Source organism: Plodia interpunctella, chromosome 25 (genome assembly GCF_027563975.2).
Source record: "Plodia interpunctella isolate USDA-ARS_2022_Savannah chromosome 25, ilPloInte3.2, whole genome shotgun sequence".
In the NCBI taxonomy this organism is placed as follows: domain Eukaryota; kingdom Metazoa; phylum Arthropoda; class Insecta; order Lepidoptera; family Pyralidae; genus Plodia; species Plodia interpunctella.
Window position 1 is genome coordinate 6,629,723 of NC_071318.1, and position 26,028 is coordinate 6,655,750.

Below are 26,028 nucleotides of genomic sequence, written 5' to 3' on the forward strand. Positions count from 1 at the left end.
GTTCCAAATATACGTTTGATATAATAATGTTATGCTAATTGCATAATTTAATTTATATTTTGATGTTACAGAGCAGTCTTTACATTAATATATTTATGAATGGCTAGCTGCGCCCCGGGGCTTCGCCCCCGTGGGAATTTCGGTATAAAAAGTACCCTATGTGTTATTCCAGCTTATTTTATATCCGTGTACCAAATTTCATAATAATCGGTCTAGTAGGTAATGCGTGAATAGGTAACAAACAAACTTTCGCATTTATAATATTAGTTGGGATTGGGATATGACTACTAGGAGTTAATCTTGCTAATACAAAACTTACGATAAATTACAGAATTATTTCTTTACAAATACACTATAAATATTTACACTTATACAGCTCAATGGAAAAATAAATAGGTATAGATCAACAATTTGACAGTGAATTCACTCGCGATAAATTTATAAGTAGGTACTTAGGTAATTCGATAACAAATTAGCCTAAATAATTTTTCAGTTATTTTTTTATCTACTATCAAAAGGTCGTAATGAGTTTTATAGAAAGATCTCATCATTAGATATGTGATTTAAAGTAATCTTGTGTAAGGCAAGATGAAAATAGTTGAAATTTGTAAACAGTAAATGTAATGTGGGTAGTTTATAATATGAAAAAAGTAGAAAAAAATAAATTTATCTGTTTCACAACCCTATTTAAACTCTTAAATACAACCTGGGAATAGACACACTGGAATGGACTTCTTAAAATTAAAAACAAGAATGAGATTACTAATGCTCAAATCAAATGCTCAAATAATAAGGTAAAAAAATTGTGAGTATGAGAAAAACGAAGAAAACAAATTAAAAATAAACATTTATTTAATAAAAGAAACAAATTTCAAAAATATAAATGAATAATTTAAATCTAAATACAAAATCACAACAGTTATTGTTGCATTTGTGTTCTATTGTAGTCAAAATATAACTAGGTATGTAGCTCATACATCATCAAACAGTGATGTGAGGCTTGGATACCAAATTTTGTTGATGACTGTACAATTTATCTACATTTAGATTTTTGACTAACTACCTAATATCATAGCCTGATTTCGTAATACCTACTAAAGTATATAAACTTTACAGCCAAATTAATACCGACACTGCTTTGCTATTGTGTAATAATATTCTTATTCTAGGAAAGAATATATAATTATTGAAAAAAGTTGTCTTTTGACAGAAATTTCGATTTAAAACATTACAATATTTATAATTATAATATACATAACAAATTCGTGTCTGCAGATTCTTAATTATATTGTAAAAATGTACTTACTTTTCGAATTTATGGCTTTTCTAGTGAATCACTGATTTTATGAATCTATGTTTCGTAACTAGATTTAACATGGACCAGCATGCAGCAACCACATCATCGATTTCAATATACTCGGGGTATGTTTATATATATTAATTTACTACTTTAAGAGCAAATGATTTTATTTGTATAATTAAATATATATATATATAATAATGAGTCCCAAGATACAAGCCTAGCCAATAAACTTTAACATATATTTTTAGATAAATAATTTATTTAAAAATGGTTGCCTGTAAAGTCGGTTTTACGGGCGAAGATTTTACGTGACAACGTCTTTTTACGCGCGCGGCAGACCGATCATAGTTGAGTGGGAGAGAGACGCAAGGCATTCGGCGGGCCTCTCTCTCGTTCGGTGACTCATCGTAACGTTACCGGGCGTTACACTTTTTCATAAGTGACTCCCAGCCGCAACCTAATTTAAGACGTTGTCACGTCAAAAAAAATTAAATATAATATTAAAAACCAAGGGTATCTTGTAACTTCTACACCAAACTAATTTTCTGGTAAAAGTATTTTATATCGATGATTTGTTACGACTGGTATTATCTAAATATTATTTCGTACAAATGTAGTTACAGTTAATATATTATTATTTCTAACTCACTCGTCGAAATACAGAAAGAGTTATTGAACTTTATAAAGTTTGTCTCTGTCATTGTTATATTTTAATTTGTTAATTACATCATAGAGAGCGATATAACCAAAGCCCATTCTTTCTGCATCTCAAAGAGCCGTATAGTATTAGAAACTAGATTGTTTGTCTCCTGACCTCGATTTGCGTAATATAGGTGACATTCTTCTTTTCGAATCGAAATATGACAAATTATGTTAATTTTGAAAATTATACATTTGTAATGTTATGAAATGCAATAAATTATAAAACAGTTTTTGAAAATCTGCACACTATACATCATCAACTTCAAGTAAGGTTCAATATTAATGTTCCTTTTTCTTTAGTACCTACCTATATTTGAGTTAGTATCGTAAACACAAGTTACGAACATATTTTGGGGCTTGACTCAATCTGTGTGATTTGTCCACATGTATTTACAATGTTTATCACGTTTTATGGAGTTCCACATACTTAGCAGCTATAGGTCACATAATCATTCATATCATCTATATTAGCATTTAGAGGTCAAAGCTACAGTTCAGAATTACAAAATAACAATTATTTAGCTTCTACAATAGTAGTTCTAGTCTTCTTATTCATAAAACATAACAAAATCTTGCTAAACATTTAGTTACAATAAGTTTTGTTACTTATCCTCCTCTATTTTAGACATGCAATATAGGTACCTATATATATATGTATAGGTTTACAACGCTTCAGCTACTTGGCGCCTGGCAAGAAAGCGTGCATGTCATTGCCATTAAAATTTCCATTTTAGAGTGAAGGTGACGCTCTGAATGTTTGACGCCAACTTGTACTACGTAGACAAGTATTAAGGTAGGCAAGTGTTTATATTTTTTTATGAATAAGAGGATAGTTTTATTTGAACGATAGACATCAAACTGCACTGAACTCGCGGGGCTTGAAGGAGTTCCTGTAAGTTTTAATATGCCATAATTATTGTTATAAACATCGACAACAGTGCTACAAATTAAAGCGATGTATTAAAAAAACACGAAGAACTAAAATATTACAAATTCATTCGAGTTCTAGAATACATATGAATATTTGTGTAATTGCTTTACATGTGGGACACAAGACAATAAGCATTAAATACGAACACACCACAACAAACCACAATACGTAACTACCAATATTGCATTGTATGAATAGATTTTATAAATAATGTTAACTATTTTAAAGTCAATAAAAATACTAAACATACAATATAGTATAGCAGTGCCGAACTATAGTTAATAGTATCGACAATTTCGATAGTATCGATAGCTATTTTGGAGCTATACTATTATTCAAGAATAACACTATCAAGAGTAACAATTGCTATGGAATATTACATAAACATTCGATACTATTGCTTTTTCTCAAACTATCGATAGTATATCGAAACGCTATCGATAGTTAACAGTCGAGCAGCAACACTAATATAGCTACAACATACAACATTTACAATGATAAAAACACAAACATACCAATATAATTTTCGGTTACACGTCAGTTGTGTACCTGTAATATTTGAAGCCTTGTTACAAGAAGACTTTCACAAGCTTGCATTCTTTGCAAGTGCGGGGTGATGTTACTAATGTTTAGCTTATTGAAAAGTAGTGGAGAACAATCTAACCAAAATTAAAGGGAGTCTTTAATATTTTTCTTAAATCTGCTAAGATTTTGTAAGTATATTATGTGTATAATTCTTTGTTTCTTTCGTTCAGTAGTTATTTTTAGTTAGATAGGTAAATATTTTTAAAATAATTATTATCAACAAATAACTGATTAAAGTATACAGTTTTTTTCTAAATGATTTCTTTTAACTTATATTTCTGTAAATAAGCTGGGTAATAACATACAATTTATCTATTTAATTTATGCCTATCGCAACAAAATGTACGACAACGTACTATATATAAAGATATTTTATTTCTACACCAAAAGAATATCATCTAAATAAAACGCTTCTACCGATAGAAGCGTTTTATATAGATGATTTTTTACGGCTGCTTCAACTAAATAATTTGTGTTAGTATTTTTTAAATTCTAACTTGTATTTCATAGAGGAAGAGATAATAAACTTCGAAAAGAGCTTCTCTTTCATTTTTGTTCAACTTGTACTAGAGCGAATCAAATTTTAGGACTTGCTCTCCACAATGGACCCCCACGTCGTCACACATACCTGTCCCGCTTGCCGGCCTCGTCCTCCGACTCGTCCGACATCTCGTCCCGGGTGAACGTGTTGTTGGTGAACCCGCCCATGTCCACTGGAAGTTCAGATATTATCATAAGCATAAAATATATATTGTCCCAAATGATTTTTTTTTGTTTCTGCGATAGGAGAAGAAATGTTATATTAAATAAATATATTAGGACAAATCACACAGATTGAGCTAGCCCCAAAGTAAGTTCTACACTTGTGTTATGGGATACTAACTCAACGATACTATATTTTATAACAAATACATATATAGATAAACATCCAAGACCCGGGCCAATCAGAAAAAGATCATTTTCCATCATGACCCGACCGGGGATCGAACCCGGGACCTCTCGGTTCAGAGGCGAGCACTTTACCACTGCGCCACCGAGGTCGTCAATGAATTTATGAATACTAACTACTACCTACTTAGAATACCTAATAATGACCAACTAGTTATACCAGAGTACTTAATTACAAATGTAGCTAGTTTAAATAGACGCAAACTCAGAAATTCTTTGGTATGGGCACGTCTTGCATTACCACCAAATTACGTAGATAACAAAAGTTTGGCTACGCTGCTCCACCTTGCCCTAGCAGAAGGGGCAAGCCAATAAAGTAGCCAACTAAAAAATGACCAAGATCGTGCGTAGTGGACACGAAAAAAAAGGAAAGCGAACTCTGGTCTCCGACGCTTAAACTCTGAGTTGAGAGAACCGGGAAAACTCTCAAATGATAGAGAGATGTCACGTTTTCAAATAAAAAATGATACATCATTTTATATTTAAAAAATGGTAGGCCCATAGCATATCAGGGGCCAACACTGTTTGAATGATTTTCTTTCGGTATTTCTTTTGCTAGTAGTTTGTAGCTTTGGTAAATATCATTTAATTTAGAATATGACGTGAAAATGTGCCTGTGCAGGCCTAATCAATCAATACATAGGTAGGGTATATGAATAAAACAGTAGAAAAAAAATCCTGTACATTGAATAAATTTACATAAAAACAAAATTAGGCGTATAGTAACAGAGTATGAATCTGAAAAAAAAATCTGTCTATTTGTCTCTATGTCTGTCTGTTTGCCTGTTCGTACACGCTAATCTTCGGAATTACTGGACGGATTTGAACGAAACTTTTTTGTTATATAGCTATTAAGCCTGGGCAAAATATAGGGTATAAATCATTTTAAAAATTGGAACACCGTGATGGTGTAGCTAAACTATAGTAAATATAGAAATGACGCCTTAACAAAAGTTGTTCAGTCTGATGATTTGCATTGTATTTCCTGTTGAAGTATAAAAATCGAAGATCTGGAACACCTGAAGAAGAGTCAGACTGTTCCGCCGAGCTAAGGACAAGAAGGACTTCACCATGCTAATCGCTGACCTTCACTAGTTGGAGAGGCACCCATAGACGAAGAAGAAGTCTAATGAGAATCTGTATAGGTATTGTTACGCTTTGTCTGTATAATTAAATTTCTCTAATAATTTTGACTCCTCACGAAAAATTGTTCGCCCACGCGAATGAAGTCGCGGGCATCAGCTAGTTTCTGAATAAATGATTTGATTTGATTTAGACATCGAGACACAAAGGATACGCTGTTGGGTATTGTTTATTCTTATTACCTTTAGTGTCATCATCGAAGGTCCTATCAGCCCACTTGTAGTCGCTCTCCGAGTACAGCGGCGGCAGAGTCTGGTGAGGAGTTGGGTACATGTCCAGGGCGCGTTTCTTCTCCTGGAAACTGTCCGTGTCGTTGTAGTCTACCATCCTGAAAGCAAATTGAATCGTGTCAAGTATAGTGAGCTTTTGATTGCATTCTGAAATCGATGTCTGCAAAAATAGCATGTCATTTCTAACATACTTAATATTATTAGTATTTGCAGTGTTTAAGACCTTCTCTGATAAATTGACCCAGCGACTGTTGGATGAATAATCCTTACACGTTATAAAACAAAGTCCACTGTCCGTCAGTATGTTCGCGATAAACTCAAAAACGACTGCAGATTTCACCAATAGATAGTATGGATTCCTGAGGAAGATTTAAGTTTTTGATAGATTCAAATGGTAAAATGATGTACTTACGTTGCGAGTAATCGAAACAAATACTTAAAATACAAAAAAAAATCTGGCGTATGATTTTTGCAAGACTTTATTATAAACTATTTGTTATTGCTGAATAAAATATTTAATTCTCTCGTACCTGGTATAGTTCTCGACGCAACTGTACCGCCACAACACGAACGACAGCACGGCGGCGGCAATGAACACCGCTGTGCCGATCACCACCCACAGCGTCAGGATGTAGCTGTCTCTTGGTGGAGTGTAGTCCTGGAAACAACCGTTTCAATTTGAGGTTTAGACTAGCACGTGTTGACTAGAACAACTAACTAGCTCGTTGCCATGGCGCCATGCTGAGCTGGTCGCCATTTCGGCTAACATAACTTTGTCTTGTTCATAACTCATAAGTTTTAATGTTTGAATTTTATGTGTTATGCCGAGAAAATTCTTGATTTCTTTCTTTCATCTTTTCTTTGAAAGAAAGAAATCAATTATGATTTTCAAGCTTTCAAGATAAAAGTTAAAAGCTCAGCTTCTTTTCGTTTACTTCCGTCAAAGGATAAATCGTGTGGAAATACAACGGAGCACAGCGAAGTGACAACGTGCTACATCAACGTAACGGAACAATGGAGCCAGACTCTGTGTGAAATGGCAAATTGAAGCAATTAACATACTTTAGTGGTAAAAATGTCAAAAAGAAGAAGATTATCAAGACAAGGAGCAAATTTATTTAAAAATATAATATTATATGAAGTTCCCCAATCAGCATTAGATGAAACATTTATTTTTTCATTTGGGGAAGTTATTTTTACTGATTTAAAAATGGAGACACTCACAGAAATACCCATGCTAGTAAGCCTGGCCGCGAAGGGATCTCTGCCTGAGAAGTTCTCCCACATTTCTATCAACTCCCTCTCAGTCAGCCTGTTGGTGTCTTCTTCATACACGAGCGGGATCCCGAAAGTGACGGACACACACGAATCGAAGTCCGGCCAGTTGATGTTGCAGACATACGTGCGAGTGATTTGAGCCACAACGACGCTGGAAAGAATACGAATACTTTGTTATGCGATATATCATTATATTAATTCATTTGCTTTTGACGAAGCGTACGCTTCGTCAAAAGCAAATGGATCTCTGCTGCTGAGTGAGCTGAATGGCAACTCTTCAAGCAAATTCAATTTTAATACAAGAGAACAATTCTAATGAAGTGGAATCTACATTATTAGATTTCATAGTTCCATAGTTAGTGAACAAAATAAAGTAAAGCTATGTGACATGTCTGGCTATTGGGAATAAATAACAAAATCAGCAACAAGATTTGACCTTCAAAAGCGTATACAAAAGCTTAATAATAAAGGAAAACGTATTGTAATGAATGTAGGTAACTCTAATAAAACAGCGCATTCAGTCTAGAATAATACATATTCCGTAATGTTATCATTAAAACACAAATTTACATTTATGTTAAACGCGTACATTCTATAGGTGGAACAACGAAAACGATTGTTCATTTCATAACATCGGAACTACAATAATGAAAGAATGACATTATTTGGGTAAATTCCAGACATAAAAAGTGAGAAAAACAATAAAAACTAACTGCCCACCCTGGCTTCGCGCGGTTAAAACCATAATAAAAAATGACTTATGTTACTACTTATTCGTCTGTGATGTGCCAAAAATCTTTATTGTTAACTATTATATAGTATTGATACATGCGTGTAAAATAATGTGGTACAAAAACTCAAGGCAAGATTAAGATTCGAACTTGAAACATTTCGGCTCATAGGCATTATTTAACCATTGGACCATTCGTTTTATTTTTACAGCATTTTAGATCCGCAATGCAGTACAATGTAATTAAGTCGATGCAGGCGCAGGAAAACCCGTTAGTTCCCCTTAAGGCTTCAGATTACGATCATTGGATTTGGCTCAAGTCCAAAAACCTTGGTATTCTTGTATTGCGCTAATACACGTATCTACTGTTTCCTCCTTATCAAGAAAACTTATGCTTTTTACCTTCGACAGAAGGAAGGAAGTTACAAGTTTAACTTGTCTGTGTATCAGTATCTGTCCGTGGCATCGTAGCAGCCAAATGGCTGGACCAATTTTGATCAATTTTTTTTTGTATTTGACAATTTATTCGATAGTGTTTGCAGTTTGGAAAATGTGTGTTCAGATGTTTGGAAATCATCTGATCTTTTCTTCTCTTTTGTTAAATCACGAACGTGTTTCAAAGATTTTACCTTTGGCTATTTTCCAACAAGTCAAATCGGAGACTTTGTTCAGATGTCAGAATAAAAATTTGCATGAAACTTGTATGTAATATCGTGTGATGTCACGATTTTAGAGCCAAAAAGCATTATTACTTTAATCAGAACGAAAATAACAATAGATTAATGGCGGAGGTAATTAATTAATTTTATTATCGTACTTTTATTAATTAGGTATATTATATCCCGTCAAATAGCCGATTAAATACTGTTATTGATATGCCACTAGAACACTGTTATCTGTAGTGAAAATTTGAAGCTTTTAACATATTTTCGGAGATTGAGCCAATACATTGGGTGTCAAATCAAAAATCAAAATCAAGTCATTTATTCAGTACGCTAAATCATTGCTTATTTTTTGGCGATCTAGGTCTTTTAAAAATCTTCAGTAATAAACAGTGTGTCGCTAGCTAGCCAGCCATATTATTTGAAGTATATTTTAGTTAATATTTTAATGACGTACAATCTTATCTTCGATTAAAGCCGGTACGGCTTACGGTCACGTCTCCGATTATTATTTTTATCGATTCAATTGTTTGTGTAAAACAAATTAAGTACTTGTTTATAATTATCGATTTTGTGAGCTAAAATGATTTTTTGATTTTTGACATTTCAGAAAGATGAAAGCCAAGAAGGGCATTCCTAGATGAAATAAAAGAGAAGGCAGAGCTCGTGTCGTATAGGGAGGTGACATCGGTGGCTGGAGGACAGAATTAGATGGAAAATGCTCCACCGACAAGAAACAAAGTTCTTAAATTAATTGATGATGATGATATTTCAGAAAAAGCGCTCTAATTAAATAAGAAACGGCAGAAGTGAAAACTTGAATATTAACTTTGTGCATTTTTGACGTCTTACGAACGTGTCCTGACGCGAGTTTAACATTTATTACCCATCACAAAAAGTGCGCAACGCCGCGAAACAAGTTTTCACTTGAGAATATGTGTGTAATGATATCTGAGCGTTTTTCCATTCTTCAGTACATTTTCCTACCAAATTCTTACGGTTTTCGGTATCTTTAGTCAGACTGTTGGCACGTCATCCTTAACTACATCAAGCCTGAAGACCTACCACGTAACGTCCACATGTTGTCTATTCCTTACACACCGTTCATTTTATTCCGCCATCATTTTATTTTATGTTTTAGCGAATACAAAATAATAATCTATACTAGTTTCTAGATATCTGTCTACGCGACACTAGATAAAGGATTTTATTTGAATGTAACTACTATAGTTTTTATTATAAGTACCGTGTAGTTACAATTTCTTACACGGATTTTGATGGCCAACGATTTAGATCTTGCAAATTGTAGCGACATTGTCCATTCGTCTATGATATTAGACAAAGTTGTTATGTTTTTTATGGAGTTAACCATAATTTATTTAGGTAAGTAAATTACTTTAGTTTTCTCTAATAATAATAATAAAATCGTTTGATTTAGGTTTGATATTAACAGAATCATTTAATTGTTTAAAATTAATGGTAATAATGGTAATACACATAAAACATGGAAAATGCTAGTAAAATACAATACCCTCCTGTATAAAGTCTGGTAAATATCGTATAATATAAAGTTCGCGTCAAGAAACATGTGGAAAATTTTGCGCGAATGTTATCGCTCGTATATAATGCTTCATCGAAATCATTATGTTATCGGGCGGCGGTGTCAACCGAGTTTTATGGGTTGATATAATTAATTAGTGTCAAAGTATTAATTACATGCAACTACGACAAAAATATGTAATCTATGACTTTCTTTCTACTTCTTTTTAGATGCGGCCGTGATTTAGAAATTTATTGTTGCTTATCAGCTGCCTAGTAGGCTATGAGTCCCTTGAGTCCCTTAGTCGCCAAGTACGACATCCACCGGGGGATATGAAATAGTCCAACTTTGGGGCGGGAACCAAATGCCACACCATTTTCCAGTAAGCCATTCAGCATTAAAAATAAATATTTGTATAAAGTTATAAACACAAAAATTATACTCACCTTAAATATAATGTAGTTATCCTTTATGAGGAATAGTCACTTAATATTACTTAATTACACCATTGAGACGGATCGATTCTATTAGTTTCAAACGAACATTTAACATCTAAATAGTCCTTATTATTATAACGATAAAGAGCTACTGTCCAGTCTTTAGAATTACAACATCTCAATAGACGATATGTTCGACCTCTTACGCCTTCGTAAGCGGTACCACAATCTGCACAGACGGAAGTGTGTAGCGAAAAAACGCATCTCCAAATCTCATACAAGCTTTTCTTCTGTAAATTTGACAGGCTGCTTCAACACCTCTATCGTATTATCTGATTTCACTATACAGTTCTTTTTGGGTGCGTCATTATTGTTGCAATTGTCCTTTGCAGTTTCAGTTATCTTGTTTGCAACATCGTTGTTATTGTCGCGCACCTCTGGCAAATTTAGATCGGATTTTTTCGTCGCCACACACTTTGACTCATTCGGCGAAGAATTTTCTGCGTGTTTTTTCTGCGACATTTGAGGGTAATGATGCAGTATTGCTGTAGTGCTAAAAGTTATTTTTCCATATTTAACTATTTCTGTTGGCCGTTTATTATTGCTACTAGTACTAGGCCCTGCTTCTAAATCTATATCATAAGGAATACTCTTATATCTAGATTGAATGGGGCTTTCTTCAGATATACCTTCAAAGATATCCTTTGTATCATCCAATAAGTCTAATGCAACTTTCTTGCTTCGTGTCAAGTTATCCATATATTTATTATATTTGTTCATATCTATACTATTACTCTGTTTAAGTGGCAATGAATTTGGCATTTTCATTTGTGGTTCTTCCTCGGCTGTGTATCACAATTGTTTTAAACAGTTTTGGCCTTTTTGGGATGTCGATTCGGACTTGGCCGCGCTGTGATCGCGCGCGGCATTTGTTAGCTATGTCTGGGACTGTACCATTGAGATGCTGGTGGTTTCCGTGACAATAGTAGGAGCCGGGAACTCCTCGCCAGTCGAGTCGTAAATTGGAAACTCGCAACAAAGTATACACTTCAGAAACCTGGGTACTTCCACGTAAATAGCCGGCGGTATCGGTATCAGAGGCGACGTTGACGCTTTGTAATAAAGATAATCAGAGTTATCTCTGTACTTTTCGTCCGCGGTTCGCTCCAGCAACGGAATGCCAGATAAGAACAGTATTATGGCCGTCGTAAACAGTGGCGAGAGAATCGCTACCCATTCTACGTGTTCTATGACATTCAGAGATATAACAAATATGCCCCACCACAGTACTACTTCTCCAAAATAATTGGGATGTCTCGACAATCCCCAGAGACCGTCGTTGCACCATTTCCCTTGATTCGTTGGTTCTTGTCTGAACGCAAACTTTTGTAAGTCGGCATATGTCTCAATGAGTAATCCGGTGACGAATATCCCAGCGCCAGCAGAATCCAATGTGGTCATAGTTTTCGGCGATTTAGGGAATGAGTGATGAGGCGAATTTATTATTATAACTGGCAAACTGACCACGTAAACCCATATTGCTTGGAAAGTGTAGAATACTGCAAATCTTAGCGTGTTACTCTTTCTGTCTTCAAACTGTTTATCTCTACCTATGTGGTAGATCCTGTATATTAAGTACCCTGATAGTCTCAAACCCCAGACGCAAACAAAAGCAGTGACCATCAACTGTCTACTGTCATAGCTCTTCAAAGTGCTTCCACCCTGGCCTAAGAAGAACGTGAGCAATGCTATGATGATAAAATTCGCTCCACCAGTGAAATCCGTCACCTTATCCGTTTGAAATAGAGATGCTATAGTGAAGAATAGGATCTGCAGAGCTACCGTCACCATAGCACTTATAGCAAAGTTGTTTCTATCTATGAGTGGCTCCATGTTTTTTTCTTTACACTATATGTTTTTGACATCACGTAAACCATTGATTTGTTGACGCATTGCCGTATTTCGTGTGTTTATTTCGTTAACCTCTGTTGACACAATGCTATCATAGGTTTTAACATTTTTATTATAATTGTGGACGCGTATTTTGTTTTATATTTGGCGTAAAGCTTTTATTTTCGCGTTTTTTTTCTCTTGTTGTAAAAGCTCGAACGCGCGTGGACTTTGGCCGAGCTTTGCGACACTGAAATAGACTTGACGTAAACTCTGCGCATGTGCAAAGCTTTGGATTGCGCCTGCGCGATGGCTCGTAGTGGATTCTAAAATTAAATTTGATTGTTTATTTAACATTTTATGAAGTTTTCTTTTCTTTTTCGATGTTAAATATAGAGTAGGCTAGTTATGGGTTTTTATTTGATAATATTATGTATTTTATGTATTCTCTGGCGATAGGGTTATAGTTTAAGGTTAGCTCACGTTATTGGGTCAAAGTGTCGCAAAGGGAGTAGGTCAGATAAGGGACACCTGTGTTTACCTTTACCAGGGAAGGCTTGAATATTCCATGACTAGTTTTCACTCGTGTACACAGCTCATCAGTGTGGAATAAGCTCTATAGAACACGTAACTAAGAATAAATATTTATTTGCTCTTATTATATATATATAGCGAATATAATTCGCTCAAACACTGCTTTCATTTTTGGCCTTAATAATATACTATTTTACTACCTATTATATTACTTTGATGTTAGATATAACTATTATTTTTAGAGTTCCGTATAAAAAAAAATATAAAAACGTATCTCTTCTAATGTCTTTGGGATTTTGTATGCGTCTAGTTTAAATGAAGGAGAAAGATATATAAAACCTTTTAACCCAGAAAAAAAATGTTCACGCGGGTGAAGCCGCGGGTAAAAGCGAGTAAAAAAACACTTATATTCGGGAATTTATTGCAATCGGACATACCATAACAAATATAGGTACAGTTATCAATACATGATTCACGCAATAACAAACTCTTTGTATTATAAGTAACACTTGCTGGATTATCATATTTTTATCGTGCGACGGTAAGTCGCTGATAACCATAAGAAAATACAGTCGACAGCACATCAAACTAGACAAATTCACAGCAATGACTACCCTATTACCATATCATAGAGATTTAGACACGGTATCTTAAGCGGTTCATACAGAGAACAACACATCGATGTACCAAAATTCATTGGATATTCTTCTTTATCACTACGAAATAAAGGTGCATATTAATATCAAAGAAGATAAGTTTATTGGCTAAACACAAACTGCGACACAACACGTATGTTGTGAAGATACCTAACCTATAAAAAATATTCTTATTACATAAATGAATGTCGCGAATAATGTTGTTGACTGTACACAGACACACTGGTATATCATTACTTGTTAAATACACAATTAATACGGAGAAATGACGTGGTTATACATAAATATTGACACAATGAAATAACTTTATACTTAGCGGCTTTATATTTATTTCAATTTTATAGCTATTTGATAACATTTTAACATTTTATACGGAAAAACATTATCATCGTGTAATTTAAGAGCGAGGCTCTTGTCGGTGGAGTCCCTTCCATTATTCTCTCTCCAAAGCCAACTCCTTCACTACTTGATACGACACGACACCCACTTTTTCTTTAATTTGTTTGGTGTAAGTATCTCTTGAAGCGGTGGTGGTGTAATGGTTAAGACGCCCGCCTGTGGATCGAAAGACCCCAGGTTCGAACCATATGAGTGCCATATGAGTTTGTATACCAATCTGACTCGTGTAAACCTGTACACTACTTCATTCTTATTAACTTGTGTGTAAATTGGAGAAGGCAATGGCAAACCACTCCATTAATAATGCCAGGAAAGTTGTTGTGTGTCTTTCATTCCACGTAACAACCACGACCCTCAGCCATGAGGAATACGACTATGAAAAAGAAGAAGAAGAACTATCTCCTGATCTTCCTGGGCCCCTTTTCCCTTCCACATTTGCTTCTATAATAATTCTGAAGAAGACATCGTCTCGTATCAAGTTTCCGAGCATTTTCCCCTCTTCTATTTTCAATATGTTTTATATTTTCCCCAATTCGGTTAAGAAACACTTGTTTGCTAATTCTTTCTTTCCATTAATTCTCCACCAACACCACATCTTGAATGCTTCCAATCTTTTCCTTTCTTTCTTTGTTAACGTCCATGTTTCGCATCCATACAACATACAAGTCTAATATAAATATACATTTTATTTTAAACAAGTACACTTTTGTAAGACTTCCTTATCAACTTTATCACGATATATTTGAAAATGTTTAATTTGGGGAATCCCTTCATTTCTTATCTATACAACAAATGATTCCCGGATTTACGTACCTTAAATCCAAATACAAGCGAACAAATTAATCAACACATATTATTTTCCTAGAAAAAAAAAATATACACGTCGTTTATTTGATATCACTTATTTATAAAGTAACTTAGTGTTGACGAAATTGGTTTTACAGACGTGATAAGTGGGTGACAGATGATTGTTAACAGTCAACCATTTGTGACATAAATAGGTGTTAAAATTGTTATTTAAGAACTTAAATATTTTATCTGTGATATTTTCCTAATCATAACAGGAAAAAACTTTATTTTTAGAATTTTTTTTTTTACTTTTTGACAGCCGTCTTTACCCCACTGCTGGGAATAGGCCTCTCTTAATGAACACCATCGTTCTCGATCTTATGCCTTACGATTGATACATATAAATAAATGTATATCAAAATGTGCCAATGTACACTTTAATTAAACAGTTTTATTAATTACGTAATTTACCATTTTTTGTTCTCAATTTGTTAGTATACTTTATGTTGCCTAGTGCTTCGCTCCCGTGGGAATTTTGAGATAATATAATAGCTTATAGCAATCTTGCGTAATGAAACTTTCTAATGGTGAAAGAATTTTTGAAATCGGTTCGGTAGTTTCGGAGATTACCCGCCTCAAACTTACAAACTCACAAACGCTTACCTATTTATAATAATAGTAGGTATAGATTATTATAATAACAGTATAGATTATGCGTTTTGACTCCAAAAATCTATATGTAAATTTAGTAAAAATAAAATTTAAAAAACAAGAAAATACCAGCATGGTTGTTGTTATCAGCAAGCTAACAAGACACTTCATAGACAAGATCTAGCCGCACAATGGAAAGGGCTCTCTACTGTTCGTGAGATTTCTTGTGTACAAACAAACAATACAGGTTTTTTTCAGTCTGGTTTTTTTCTAGATATTTAGGTGTAGTCGCGCTGCTGAACAAAATCCTCACGTAATTAACCAGCAAAATTAAGACTTATAAGCATTTGAAAATGAAAAAAGACCCAATACAGGAATGCGTGGAGGGAACCAGATTATGAGAAGTTATTAAGGATATTAGTAAAATTACATGTGTGTATATCTCTCATGCTCGCGGCGTCGCATTCGGGGCTGCGACGCCGCAAAGCTCGGCTTAATCGGTAAAAATAAACCATTGAATTTTGATCATTCTATTGTGAGCGTGACTCAGAAGTTCCCGCCTATATCTCATCTGCTAGGAAAGAGCTGACGGTTACCAAACGGCTCATCGTCATCATATCGAGTGTGCTAACACTGGTGTCAGATTTTATTCAAGTCGCCTAAAGGCAACTGACATGACTTTTACGACGACTTACCTCCATCTAGTGGCAGGCAGTCGCATACACACTAGGGTAAACTTAACTGTCAACCAGTTTCCTGCCAGGTTTCCTGATGATTCACCGGAAGCAAGTGGCGGTCTATAAAAACGACTATATAATAGTCAGATTTGTATACTTGTATACTCATGTGGCACGAGTAGGATTCGAACCTGGGACCTTTCGATCCACAGGCGGGCATCTTAACCATTACACCACTACCGCTTCGACATATCTAGACATGACATATCTAATATAATATATAAATATAAAAAAATAAATATAAATATATTAGGACAAATCACACAGATTGAGCTAGCCCCAGAGTAAGTTCGAGACTTGTGTTATGGGATACTGACTCAACGATACTATATTTTATATCAAATACATATATAGATAAACATCCAAGACCCGGATCAATCAGAAAAAGATCATTTTCCATCATGACCCGACCGGGGTTCGAACCCAGGACCTCTCGGTTCAGCGGCAAGAACTTTACCACTGCGCCACCGAGATCGTCAGAAATATATAATAATATCGTCCAGAGCTCAAAAGGTTAAAAACTAAATATAGTAATAAAATAAAAAAATATAAGTAACTAAGTAGCAAATAAAGAATATTGGTTGATTGCGTGAACTAAGCGATGAGTCACCGACAGATCAAGTGCAAAGATCAAGTGCATGTAATATTTAAATACCTACTTAGATAAAAACACTTTTCCTCAAACATTGCAAAAGACAGTGTGATTCGAGGAAAATCATTGTAACTACAATATCTGCAAATTGTATCGTAAGACGTCATATTTCATTTTTTTGTTTTAAATAAAGTCTTATAGATACGATTTTTGATACTATTTAAGTGGCGTAGCATTAGACAGGGTGAAGTCATAATTTATTTTCCCCCTTTTAGTTTGTGGCTATAGTTAGTTAGTTGCAAACATTAAAGAAACTATTAAAATAAAGGTTATGTAAAAGTTTTTCTAACATATAAAAACCCCTAAATTAATAAAGATAAAATAGAACTAAATATGGAGACACGATAAGTAATTATCGCTAGTAGAATCAATACATGGCCGTAAACAAAACTCGATTATCAATAATATTTGTAGAAACTAATTATTTTGCGAACTATTCGCTTAAATGTCGTCAAAACGTATAATTTAAAAGAGCTGAGTATCATTTTTTGCGACAAAGATTAAAGGTTACTCGCTAAATTAACAACACCTTGGGATTGAATGAAAGAATAATATTTAAGACACGATCCATAACATTTTTCATTTTTTGTTTTACAATAAGCGGCCTATGATCCGTCAAACTTCTCTAAAACGTGATAGTGTCGGCTCCGAGAAGAACTAACAATTTAAATGAAAAATAAAAACAAGAAATACTCACGTCTCGTTCATTCCGGGATCGATATCATTGGAGTTGATGTACATGGTAGCCATGTCAGCCAGGAGCCTTCGGAACTCCTCCCTGATAAAGAACAAGAGATTAGCATAATAGCCGTAGTAAAATTTAGGTACTCAAAACGAAATATATTCTCAACTTTCAAAGCGCAGGTGAAGAAGACCACAAACTTTTCTTTAAAGACGTCAAATTAACAACAGTCAATTGACAGATAGACAGATATTCGCCTTTATAAATATATTCAAAACATCGGTACTACGTTTCGAGTGAAGAAATATTTCATTCTTTTTGGAATGCAATTGGAATTTGGAAATAGAGTATAGAATATTATGTTATTACCTGATGTCTTCGAATGTGGTGGTGTTGGCTCCAGCGAGAAGGAGCGTGGCGGACTCCCGTGGCTCGGGGGGCAGCGTGTCCGGTTCTGACAAGTCATCGTCGTCTTCAGCTGATACCGGGGCTTCTAGAGCATGATACAACAATTTAAATTCTATGATATTCATATTCTATGATATTCTATGATATTTTTAATCGAAATAATTCTCTACATGTCCGAAATTCCAATATGTATGTTATACAATTTGCAAAAACAATATTAGATAGGTCTTTTCATTTTCTTTGACGACCTCCGTGGCGTAATGGTCATCACACCGGACTGTTACACTGGAGGTCCCGGGTTCGATCCCCGCGGTCAGGTCAACATGGAAAATGATCTTTTTCAGATTGACCTGGGTCTTGGATGTATATCTATAATATGTCACAGAATATATATTGGGTTAGTATCCCATAACACAAATTTCGAACTTACTTTGGGGCTCACTCAATTTGTGTAATTTTGTCCATAAATATTTATTTTATTTTCAACTACCGGGGCCAGAAATAGAGTTTGGAAATTTTCATATCGATTTTAATAATTGGACTGTCTATAACAATTTTTACCAGTGATCGCAGAGTTTGTTTCTATTGGTTGTTCAAAACCCACCTTCACCGCAGCTTATACACGCTTGCAACACCAGGGATGTCACACGCGTCTTGCTGACTTTACATCCTAGATCTTTTGCCACAGTACCCAGTAATTACACAGCCTATCTCACTCAGCAAACACTGCTGTTTGGTGAAATATATGAGTGTGATGTACCAATGCAGAATACAATCTTCTTATTATTCTACATAATAATGTAACTATTTATTTCCTGCCGGTTTATTGGAAGAGATCCCTCCATGAGAGAAGTCCGCCGTTGCTTTCATATTGCTATAAGTTGTTTCTATATGTGTTAAAGTTATATCAAAACAAACGATCTTTATATCTAATGGGTCTATATCGAAGTCTTCCGGAGATGCCTATGACGATGATAATAATGATAAACTCACCAATAATCTTGGCGCTCAGCCTGAAGCCTTTGGCGAAGGACATGCCGCCCACTGGGTTGAACCTCACCAGCATTTTGTTTACATCTCTGAAGCGATACCGGCGCTCGTTGTTGAGACGATACGCGAAGACGATTCCATCGTCACCTGATGCGTCTGATTGACCTAGATGTTAAAAATTTAAATCAATTTCGTGAAACAATTGCTAATATGAATAGGGTAGTTGCCATCAAGTCAAATCGGATACTTTTTTCCATGTGTTAAAAACAAAATTGCATGGGGCTTGATAAATGATAGTGGGCACAAGTGACGTCTCAAATGTTGGTGTCAAAAAGCGTTTACTAATGTTAGTAAAATTTACCCATTTGATTATCGTGTTTCAATGTGTGAATGCATTTATACATTACATTTACAGGCTACTGCCCTGTTATGCCATATAATAATTCCATTCTTACTCCTATTTCCTCATCATAGACAGATTGTTCTTTCTTAAAATTTACGTTAATATTATTCTAGTTTTAAAGAACTTCAGGCAATCATACTTTCTTGAGTCACTTGTCTTGTTTACTTACCTAGTATTTTTACCTACTATTTTTTTTTATTAATTAGCTGTAAGTCAACATAAATAGTAATAAATAAATAAATAAATAAGACAAAATATCAGAAAACTTCGCGCCGTATCGTATTCCCGTCTACGATCTAGATTATATCTGTCGACGATCGCCATTATTATTCTTATTAGTCTGTGTTTAAAGCCAAGGTCTTGGAATATCTGAGTCGAAGAACATGACGGGAGTCGTAAACATGTTTACGGTGATTGTTAAGATGAACGAAATTATGTCACAATTTAGACTCGATTTTTTTAAGGTCAAATATGAGAAAAATTAACTATACATTTAACTATAAATTTTTAATTATGCCAAAAAATTAAATGGGGCTATCAGTACCTATTAGTCAAAACATAAAAAATCGAAATCCAAAATGTATAAAAAAAAAACTATAATAATTGGTTATATAATACTTAGAGTGTGCCACCTGACTACCACGCTTCATAGTAAACGTAGGTTCAGTGCAGCGGTTCACACAAAGTCTATTTTCATTGATAAATTCTGGCAATTCTTTTTTATTTATTTATTTTTTGCCTATGCCAGGGTCATTGCGAGAGCGAGAGAACACGATAAACTGTATTGGAATATTGGAGTTTCATACTACGCCCAGAAATTCATTGATATTTTGGGATAAACGCAAACCTCAATAACTTAAACATGGTGAGGTTCAACCCAGTGGGCGGCATGTCCTTCGCCAATGTGATAAACGATAATATTAAATTTTGATTACTCACATGTATTAATAGGGTCTTTAATATTAAGCCTTTATTTTTTTTTTGACATAATTAAAAATTTTTGGTGTATTTGGCTATCACACGAGTTAGATATTTTAAAAGTATTTCTAGAATATACACTTCTTACTGATTAATGCGTAACTATATATAGATACGTAGAAATTATGAAATAATTAATTACCTGGTTTTAACAAAAGGTAATGCCCCATGACACTGTTGATCTCCAAGTCTGTAACATTCACTTCTAATCCTATGCCTGGGCCTTCCAAAACCCAATCGATAATAGATGTATCTGTTGGGTAAGCATCAGGATAATTTGGAGAAGTTATAACGACTGGCTCATGTGCATTCAAAGTTATATATATAGGCGTCTCGTCAGCATCATTTTTCAAGTCTGCACTGTGCAAAATCGTAAATTGCCTGTTGAGTTCAGCCAATTCATCAGAGTTTAATTCATCAACATCTTTTGTGAGTTTAGCAGATTTCTCTTCGACATTTTGTTGAGTTTCTGAATTTATCAAAGTGTCATTTTCATCTTTAGGTACGTCATCCATCTTTAATTCATCATCATTTTCAACGACATCTACAGATCCTTTATTTTCTTCTAAGCTTTCGTTGTCCTTTTGATTGTTTTCATTGGATTCAGCAACTAATGCATCATTTACATATAAAACTGGAACCGATTCTTCAGAGTCTGTATCAGCCATATGTAGTTCATTATCATTGTCTTCGAATATGCTTGCCAAATCCTTATCAGGAATTGAGTCATAATAATCTTGTCTCGATTGAAGAATACGTGCTTCGGCTTCGTAGTCAAAGTTTTCATCTTTGACATCATCCCCTATATCAGCTTTATCGCGATTGTAATCGTCATCACCATTTGCTTCTTTTGGTATTGGTTGCTCGTTTTTATTTTCAACATTACTATTTTCACCGTTTTCATTATTTGGACTTAATTGTTTCCATGTCTCAACTAACTTCTCAAGGTTTGGAATGGTATCGTCATATAGTTCATCTGCATTGTCTAAAATTTGTTTTGGATCTTCATTCTGTACGTTCAATATCACCCCATCTTGGTCCGGTTCTTCCACAACTTCTTGATTGTCTTCGTTATTTTCATCAAATTCCTTATTCGTATCTTCTAAAATTTGTTGAGTTTCTTTAATAATGTTTTGTATATCTGCTTGAATATCAGGCAAAGCATCTATATTGGCCTCATTAATGGCTTTTGAATCATCAACATTTACATTGTCTTGGATAACTTGTTCATTTTTATTTTCGGCACTTTCTACATTTTCTGCATTAATATCAGATTCATCATCGTCAACACTCAACTTTTTCCAAGTTTCAAATAACTTATCAAGGTCTGCGTTCAGATCTTCGTAAACCTTGTCTACAGTATCTTCGTTGCTATGAATTCTTGTATCTTTATTAACTTTGTCCTCTAATACTACTGCTTCTTCATTGTCATTATTATCACCTAAGATTTTTGATTCAACTACAGCTTGATTTTCTTCTTTATTTTCATCAAACTCCTTATTAGTTTCTTCTAAAATTTGTCGGGTTTCTTTTATAATATCCTGGTTTTTTTCCTGAATATTGTCATTTGGTTCGTTTTTGACATCGACATTATCTTCGTCAAATTGACTATTAACATTTTCTAAAATTTGTTGAGTTTCTTGATTAATGTCATCGATCATTTGCTGTATACCTGAAACAACTAAATTAATGTAAATTCTGTTTAAGTTTTAAACAGATTTGGTAAAATATCATACAAAGGTTTAAATTTACCTTTAATATCAATTTCTTCATTCACCATTTCTTCATTATTTACATCTTCTGGTATTAAAACATTTAAATCAATTTGACTCTTCTCATCAACAGCTAAAATTTTGTCAATAACATCTTCGTCTATCGAGTCCTCATCATTATTCATTATTTTTTGTAAAGTATCAAAATCTTCAATGGCTGCTGATTCATCATTTTTTTCCAACTCCTGTTCTTTATTTTTTTCTTGATCGTCCATTTTTGGTTTTACTTCATCTCTATTGTCCTCAATTTCGTAATCACCGTAATCATTATCATTTTCATTGGCGTAGTAATCGTCTTTATTCTCATCTTTGTTTTGTGTATCAGGCAAGTTTCTGTCTTCTGATTCGTCCAATCTTCCTACTAACTCTTCGTTTTCGAGCTGTTTGAAGTCATCCATATCATCATACCAGGTGTCGTATTCGTCCCACACATCTTGAAATGCTAAAAAACAAAATTACATTCTAATCTTACATATAATTTTATTTTAAAATTACAACTAATTCTATATAGTTATGTTGTTTGGAAATAATTGATGATTGTTTAAAGCTATTTAAACAGTATAATTATTTAAACAATAGTATCTGGTTTTGTTGTAGATAATTAATTATCACGTGATCATGAAATTTCTTCTGGGTGGCTTTTTTAAGTTTCATTTTGTTTTTTATGTACAATTAACACTCAAGGGTACTGCACTGAGCACTGAGCTTATAGACACACAAACGACTCTCGTGGCTATATTAGTGGTTTGCCATTGCCTTCTCCATTTGACACACTTGATCATAAATAAGTCAACTAAAGTGCAGATTTCCTCACGATGTTTCCCTTCACCGACATCAAATGGTGGCATATGAAAACGACTATACGTGAGTCAGATTGATTTACAAAGTCATGTGGCACAAGTAGGATTCGAACCTCGCAACGGTCTTAACCACCGCAAATCTAAATGATTTTTCTATAATGTGACAAGTGTTAATAATAATTGTAATCAATAAACTGCATTTGCACTGAACATAACCAGTTGCAGCGCAGTACAAAGTCCGCTGCGATCGCCAGCGTGTGACGTCACAGAACATAATAATAGACAATGAAACTCTGTCCTGTTATTTGTGCCATCAAAAATGTGTCACGTGACTCATCGATATAGTGATTTTGTTTTCGGATGAATTTAAATATGAAGCATTTGTCCAAATGCTCAGACGGATACTAAACAACCATTCATATGGAAGAAATTCAAAATAGCGAAAGAATTTTTGCTGATTCATATATTTTTCTCAAATTGCCTAACGTTTTTAACGTATTTTATTTCGTATGCAATTAATAAAATTTGATGGAGTTTTGAAGTAAATACAATTATCTCATTAAGGTACATGATACCTACGTGATTATAACGTCGTAGCTGCTTATATAGAAATATTTTGATAAAAACATTTGACATAACGTGATTGATAAAATTTGCCTAAAAACTGTTTACTCCGTATCAATATTACTGATTTTGATGAAGCTGTTTGTATTTTCAGAGGCGAATCTTTATCCATACAGAGTTATTAAGGATTTGAAACGAATATTAAAAGAGGAATATAAAAAAGTGGAATTATTTTGTCAAACGCGTGACATAAATTAAAAAAGCCAATTGATAGTAGATTTAAACGTAATAATAAAAATTGATTATTGTATTTTTACAAATCTGAAGAGAATTCTCCAAAAGTATATTCCAAAAGTTTCAAGGAAGCAAAGCCGCTGGTCACTGCTTATTATAAAGTTCCCGCGTCCAACTGTCTGTTTTCGAACTTTACGATAAACTGATCGGACATATTTTCTTAGTATGAAAACTCTTAATAATTAATTCTTCCGTAACTGTAAATAGGATCTATTAAAAATATTACCCCGACAATGATATAAATTTAGGAGCGGCAGAAACTGATATAAATTGGTCATGTAGGTAAGTACTTACATTTTAATCAAAATCATTGAGATAACGCGATAAATAAGTTATTATAAGTAAGTACTTTCAATATAATTAATTGATGCGAAATTGTGTGCGAATTGTTCCAAGTTTCTTTGTATTTGTGTTGTGATACTAAATAATCAAAGATTCGACACTATTTTAACTAAATCGACTGTATGAATATCAATTAATTTTGATATACGGATAGAGTTAAACTTGGAACAACTCATAAGCGAAGAAAATATATAAGTGGCGGAATACCGCCATTAAATGACTCAAAACTATTACGATCTGTTTCTGATACACGAAATACTTATTTAAAACTTACGAGTACTTATAAACATTGTAAGTACTTGGATTTTATTACTCTATCACGCTATTTTTATTAATCTATACCATCCGCTGTCAATCTCAATAACTTTGATGGATATAATGTGACAGCCATAAATTTGTAGGGTCCTTTAGGTACTTATATCCCGAAATTCACAAGAGTGCATCCTTGTTGCATAGCTAGTATAACACGTTATATAAATATTATGAATATCAAAGTGTGTTTAAATCACACTTTGATATTAATTATATTTATATAAATTTTCCAATCTCTTCCCTTTTTCACGTCAAAACGGAGTACCTATTGCATTAAAGTGATTTTCGGTGTGAAGATGGCTTGATAGCGGCCTACAGTAGGCAATGGCATAGTATTTTTCCGTGGATGAAGCCGCGGGCAATAGCTAGTATCTGCTAAATCTAAAAATTTAATCGACACCGTCTACGCCTGCAAGATCACGCCTACATGTAAACAAACTCGATTCCAGCATTAAAACAATCATCAACATAAAACTATGACCAAAAATAGTTGCATCCTTAATTATCACTGATTTAAAGCATCACTACACCACACTACATTATGTCTTACCGCACGGAACCACGCAAAACACAGCAATAACAAAATAAACACTCTTCATTGTAAACACATAATACAACAAGAGACACGTGCGTCCTCAACAACAGTTCTTGATCTACTGAACATATGGTGACAGCACATTGAAATAGAGTACATTTTCGCGTGTTTTTGATAACGTATCAGACATTGATAGTGTTGTATATTTGCTTATATGCATACGGGAAAATATTTTTGTAACGGAATTTGGTTATTTTTGGGAATCTGCGCAAGCGCATTATTTGTAAACAGGCCGACATCGACATTTTGCTCCTGTGGTAGTTTGAGGATAACATTTTACCTATTTAATATTTTAAGTTTTACTTGTTTTGTTCATATACCATATTACATTCAATTACATCCAATCGATTTTGCTGTGAATAAACAATAAAAGACTGCTTACTAATTGTCGACGGTACAAGAGTTATTTTAGTAATTCTTTGTGTACCCACCCGATGAAAGAGTTTTCATTCAAGTTGTAATAATACAAATTATTATTAAGAATTATTATCTTGTCTGGCTATCTGTCTGTCTTATATAAGTCTGCCTGGGATAGTCAGTTCAGTTTGGCCCACATTCTTTACTTCTTATCGAGTGTGTTAATACTAACACTGGTGTCAGATTTTATTCAGTCGCCTAACGGCATCTGACATGACTTTTACGACTACTTACCACGTCTAGTGGCAAGTCGCATTCATATTAGTGATTTAAACTGTCAACCAGTGTGCAGGTTTCCTCTCAATGTTTTCCTTCACCGGAAGCAAGTGGTGGTCTATGAAAATTACCATCGACTAATTAATAATCTCAATGTCAGTATGTTAGGTATAACGTAACAGTCGCACGTTTTACATAGATAATTAATACGTATTAGATAATTATGTAAAACAGTAAGTATTCAGTATGTTCAGGTGTAGGAGGTAGGTACATGCGTCTAGCTATCAATTTAAATTTACCTAACATTCTAAAAATAAACTTGTTTATCATTATTTCATTTTCTAAGAATTTATTTTTTTATTTTGAACTCTGTAGCTGCGGTAATACGGCGAATTTACAACGATTTTGAATAACTTCGCGCGCTGTCGACTGTACAATCTGATACAACTAAATTAAAC

The 26,028-nt window shown here is 34.1% G+C and overlaps 2 protein-coding genes across 4 annotated transcripts; both read right to left on the reverse strand.

Moving 5' to 3' along the window:
* Positions 1–829: 829 nt before the first annotated feature.
* LOC128680976 (protein PFC0760c-like) lies at positions 830–25,049 on the reverse strand. Of its 3 annotated transcripts, XM_053764509.1 has the most exons (12): positions 24,893–25,049; positions 22,011–22,472; positions 20,401–21,930; positions 18,881–19,042; positions 17,849–17,972; positions 17,495–17,575; positions 7,067–7,271; positions 6,373–6,500; positions 5,795–5,940; positions 4,150–4,234; positions 3,452–3,485; positions 830–2,895 (listed from the first exon to the last, which is right to left on the reverse strand). In XM_053764509.1, exons 1-11 carry the CDS (start codon positions 24,939–24,941, stop codon positions 3,467–3,469), a joined length of 2,991 nt encoding a protein of 996 aa, XP_053620484.1. In that variant the 5' UTR covers positions 24,942–25,049; the 3' UTR covers positions 830–2,895; positions 3,452–3,466. The 3 variants fall into 3 exon arrangements, with proteins under 3 accessions (XP_053620484.1, XP_053620482.1, XP_053620481.1); XM_053764507.1 differs by lacking the exon at positions 3,452–3,485 and having other exon boundaries at positions 17,849–17,969; XM_053764506.1 differs by lacking the exon at positions 3,452–3,485.
* On the reverse strand, positions 11,177–17,471 carry LOC128680977 (uncharacterized protein). The gene has a single exon (XM_053764510.2). The coding sequence runs from the start codon at positions 12,380–12,382 to the stop codon at positions 11,426–11,428; it is 957 nt and encodes a 318-aa protein (XP_053620485.1). The 5' UTR covers positions 12,383–17,471; the 3' UTR covers positions 11,177–11,425.
* Positions 25,050–26,028: the final 979 nt, after the last annotated feature.

Coding starts and splice junctions, on each gene's coding strand:
- LOC128680977 (XM_053764510.2), bottom strand. CDS start 12,382: ATGGAGCCACTCATAGATAGAAACAACTTTGCTATAAGTGCTATGGTG.
- LOC128680976 (XM_053764506.1), bottom strand. CDS start 24,941: ATGAAGAGTGTTTATTTTGTTATTGCTGTGTTTTGCGTGGTTCCGTGC. Junction 17,973..18,880: donor GCTGAGCGCCAAGATTATTG/GTGAGTTTATCA, acceptor ATCATGCTCTAG/AAGCCCCGGTATCAGCTGAA. Junction 2,896..4,149: donor GAGGCCGGCAAGCGGGACAG/GTATGTGTGACG, acceptor TAAAACTTACAG/GAACTCCTTCAAGCCCCGCG.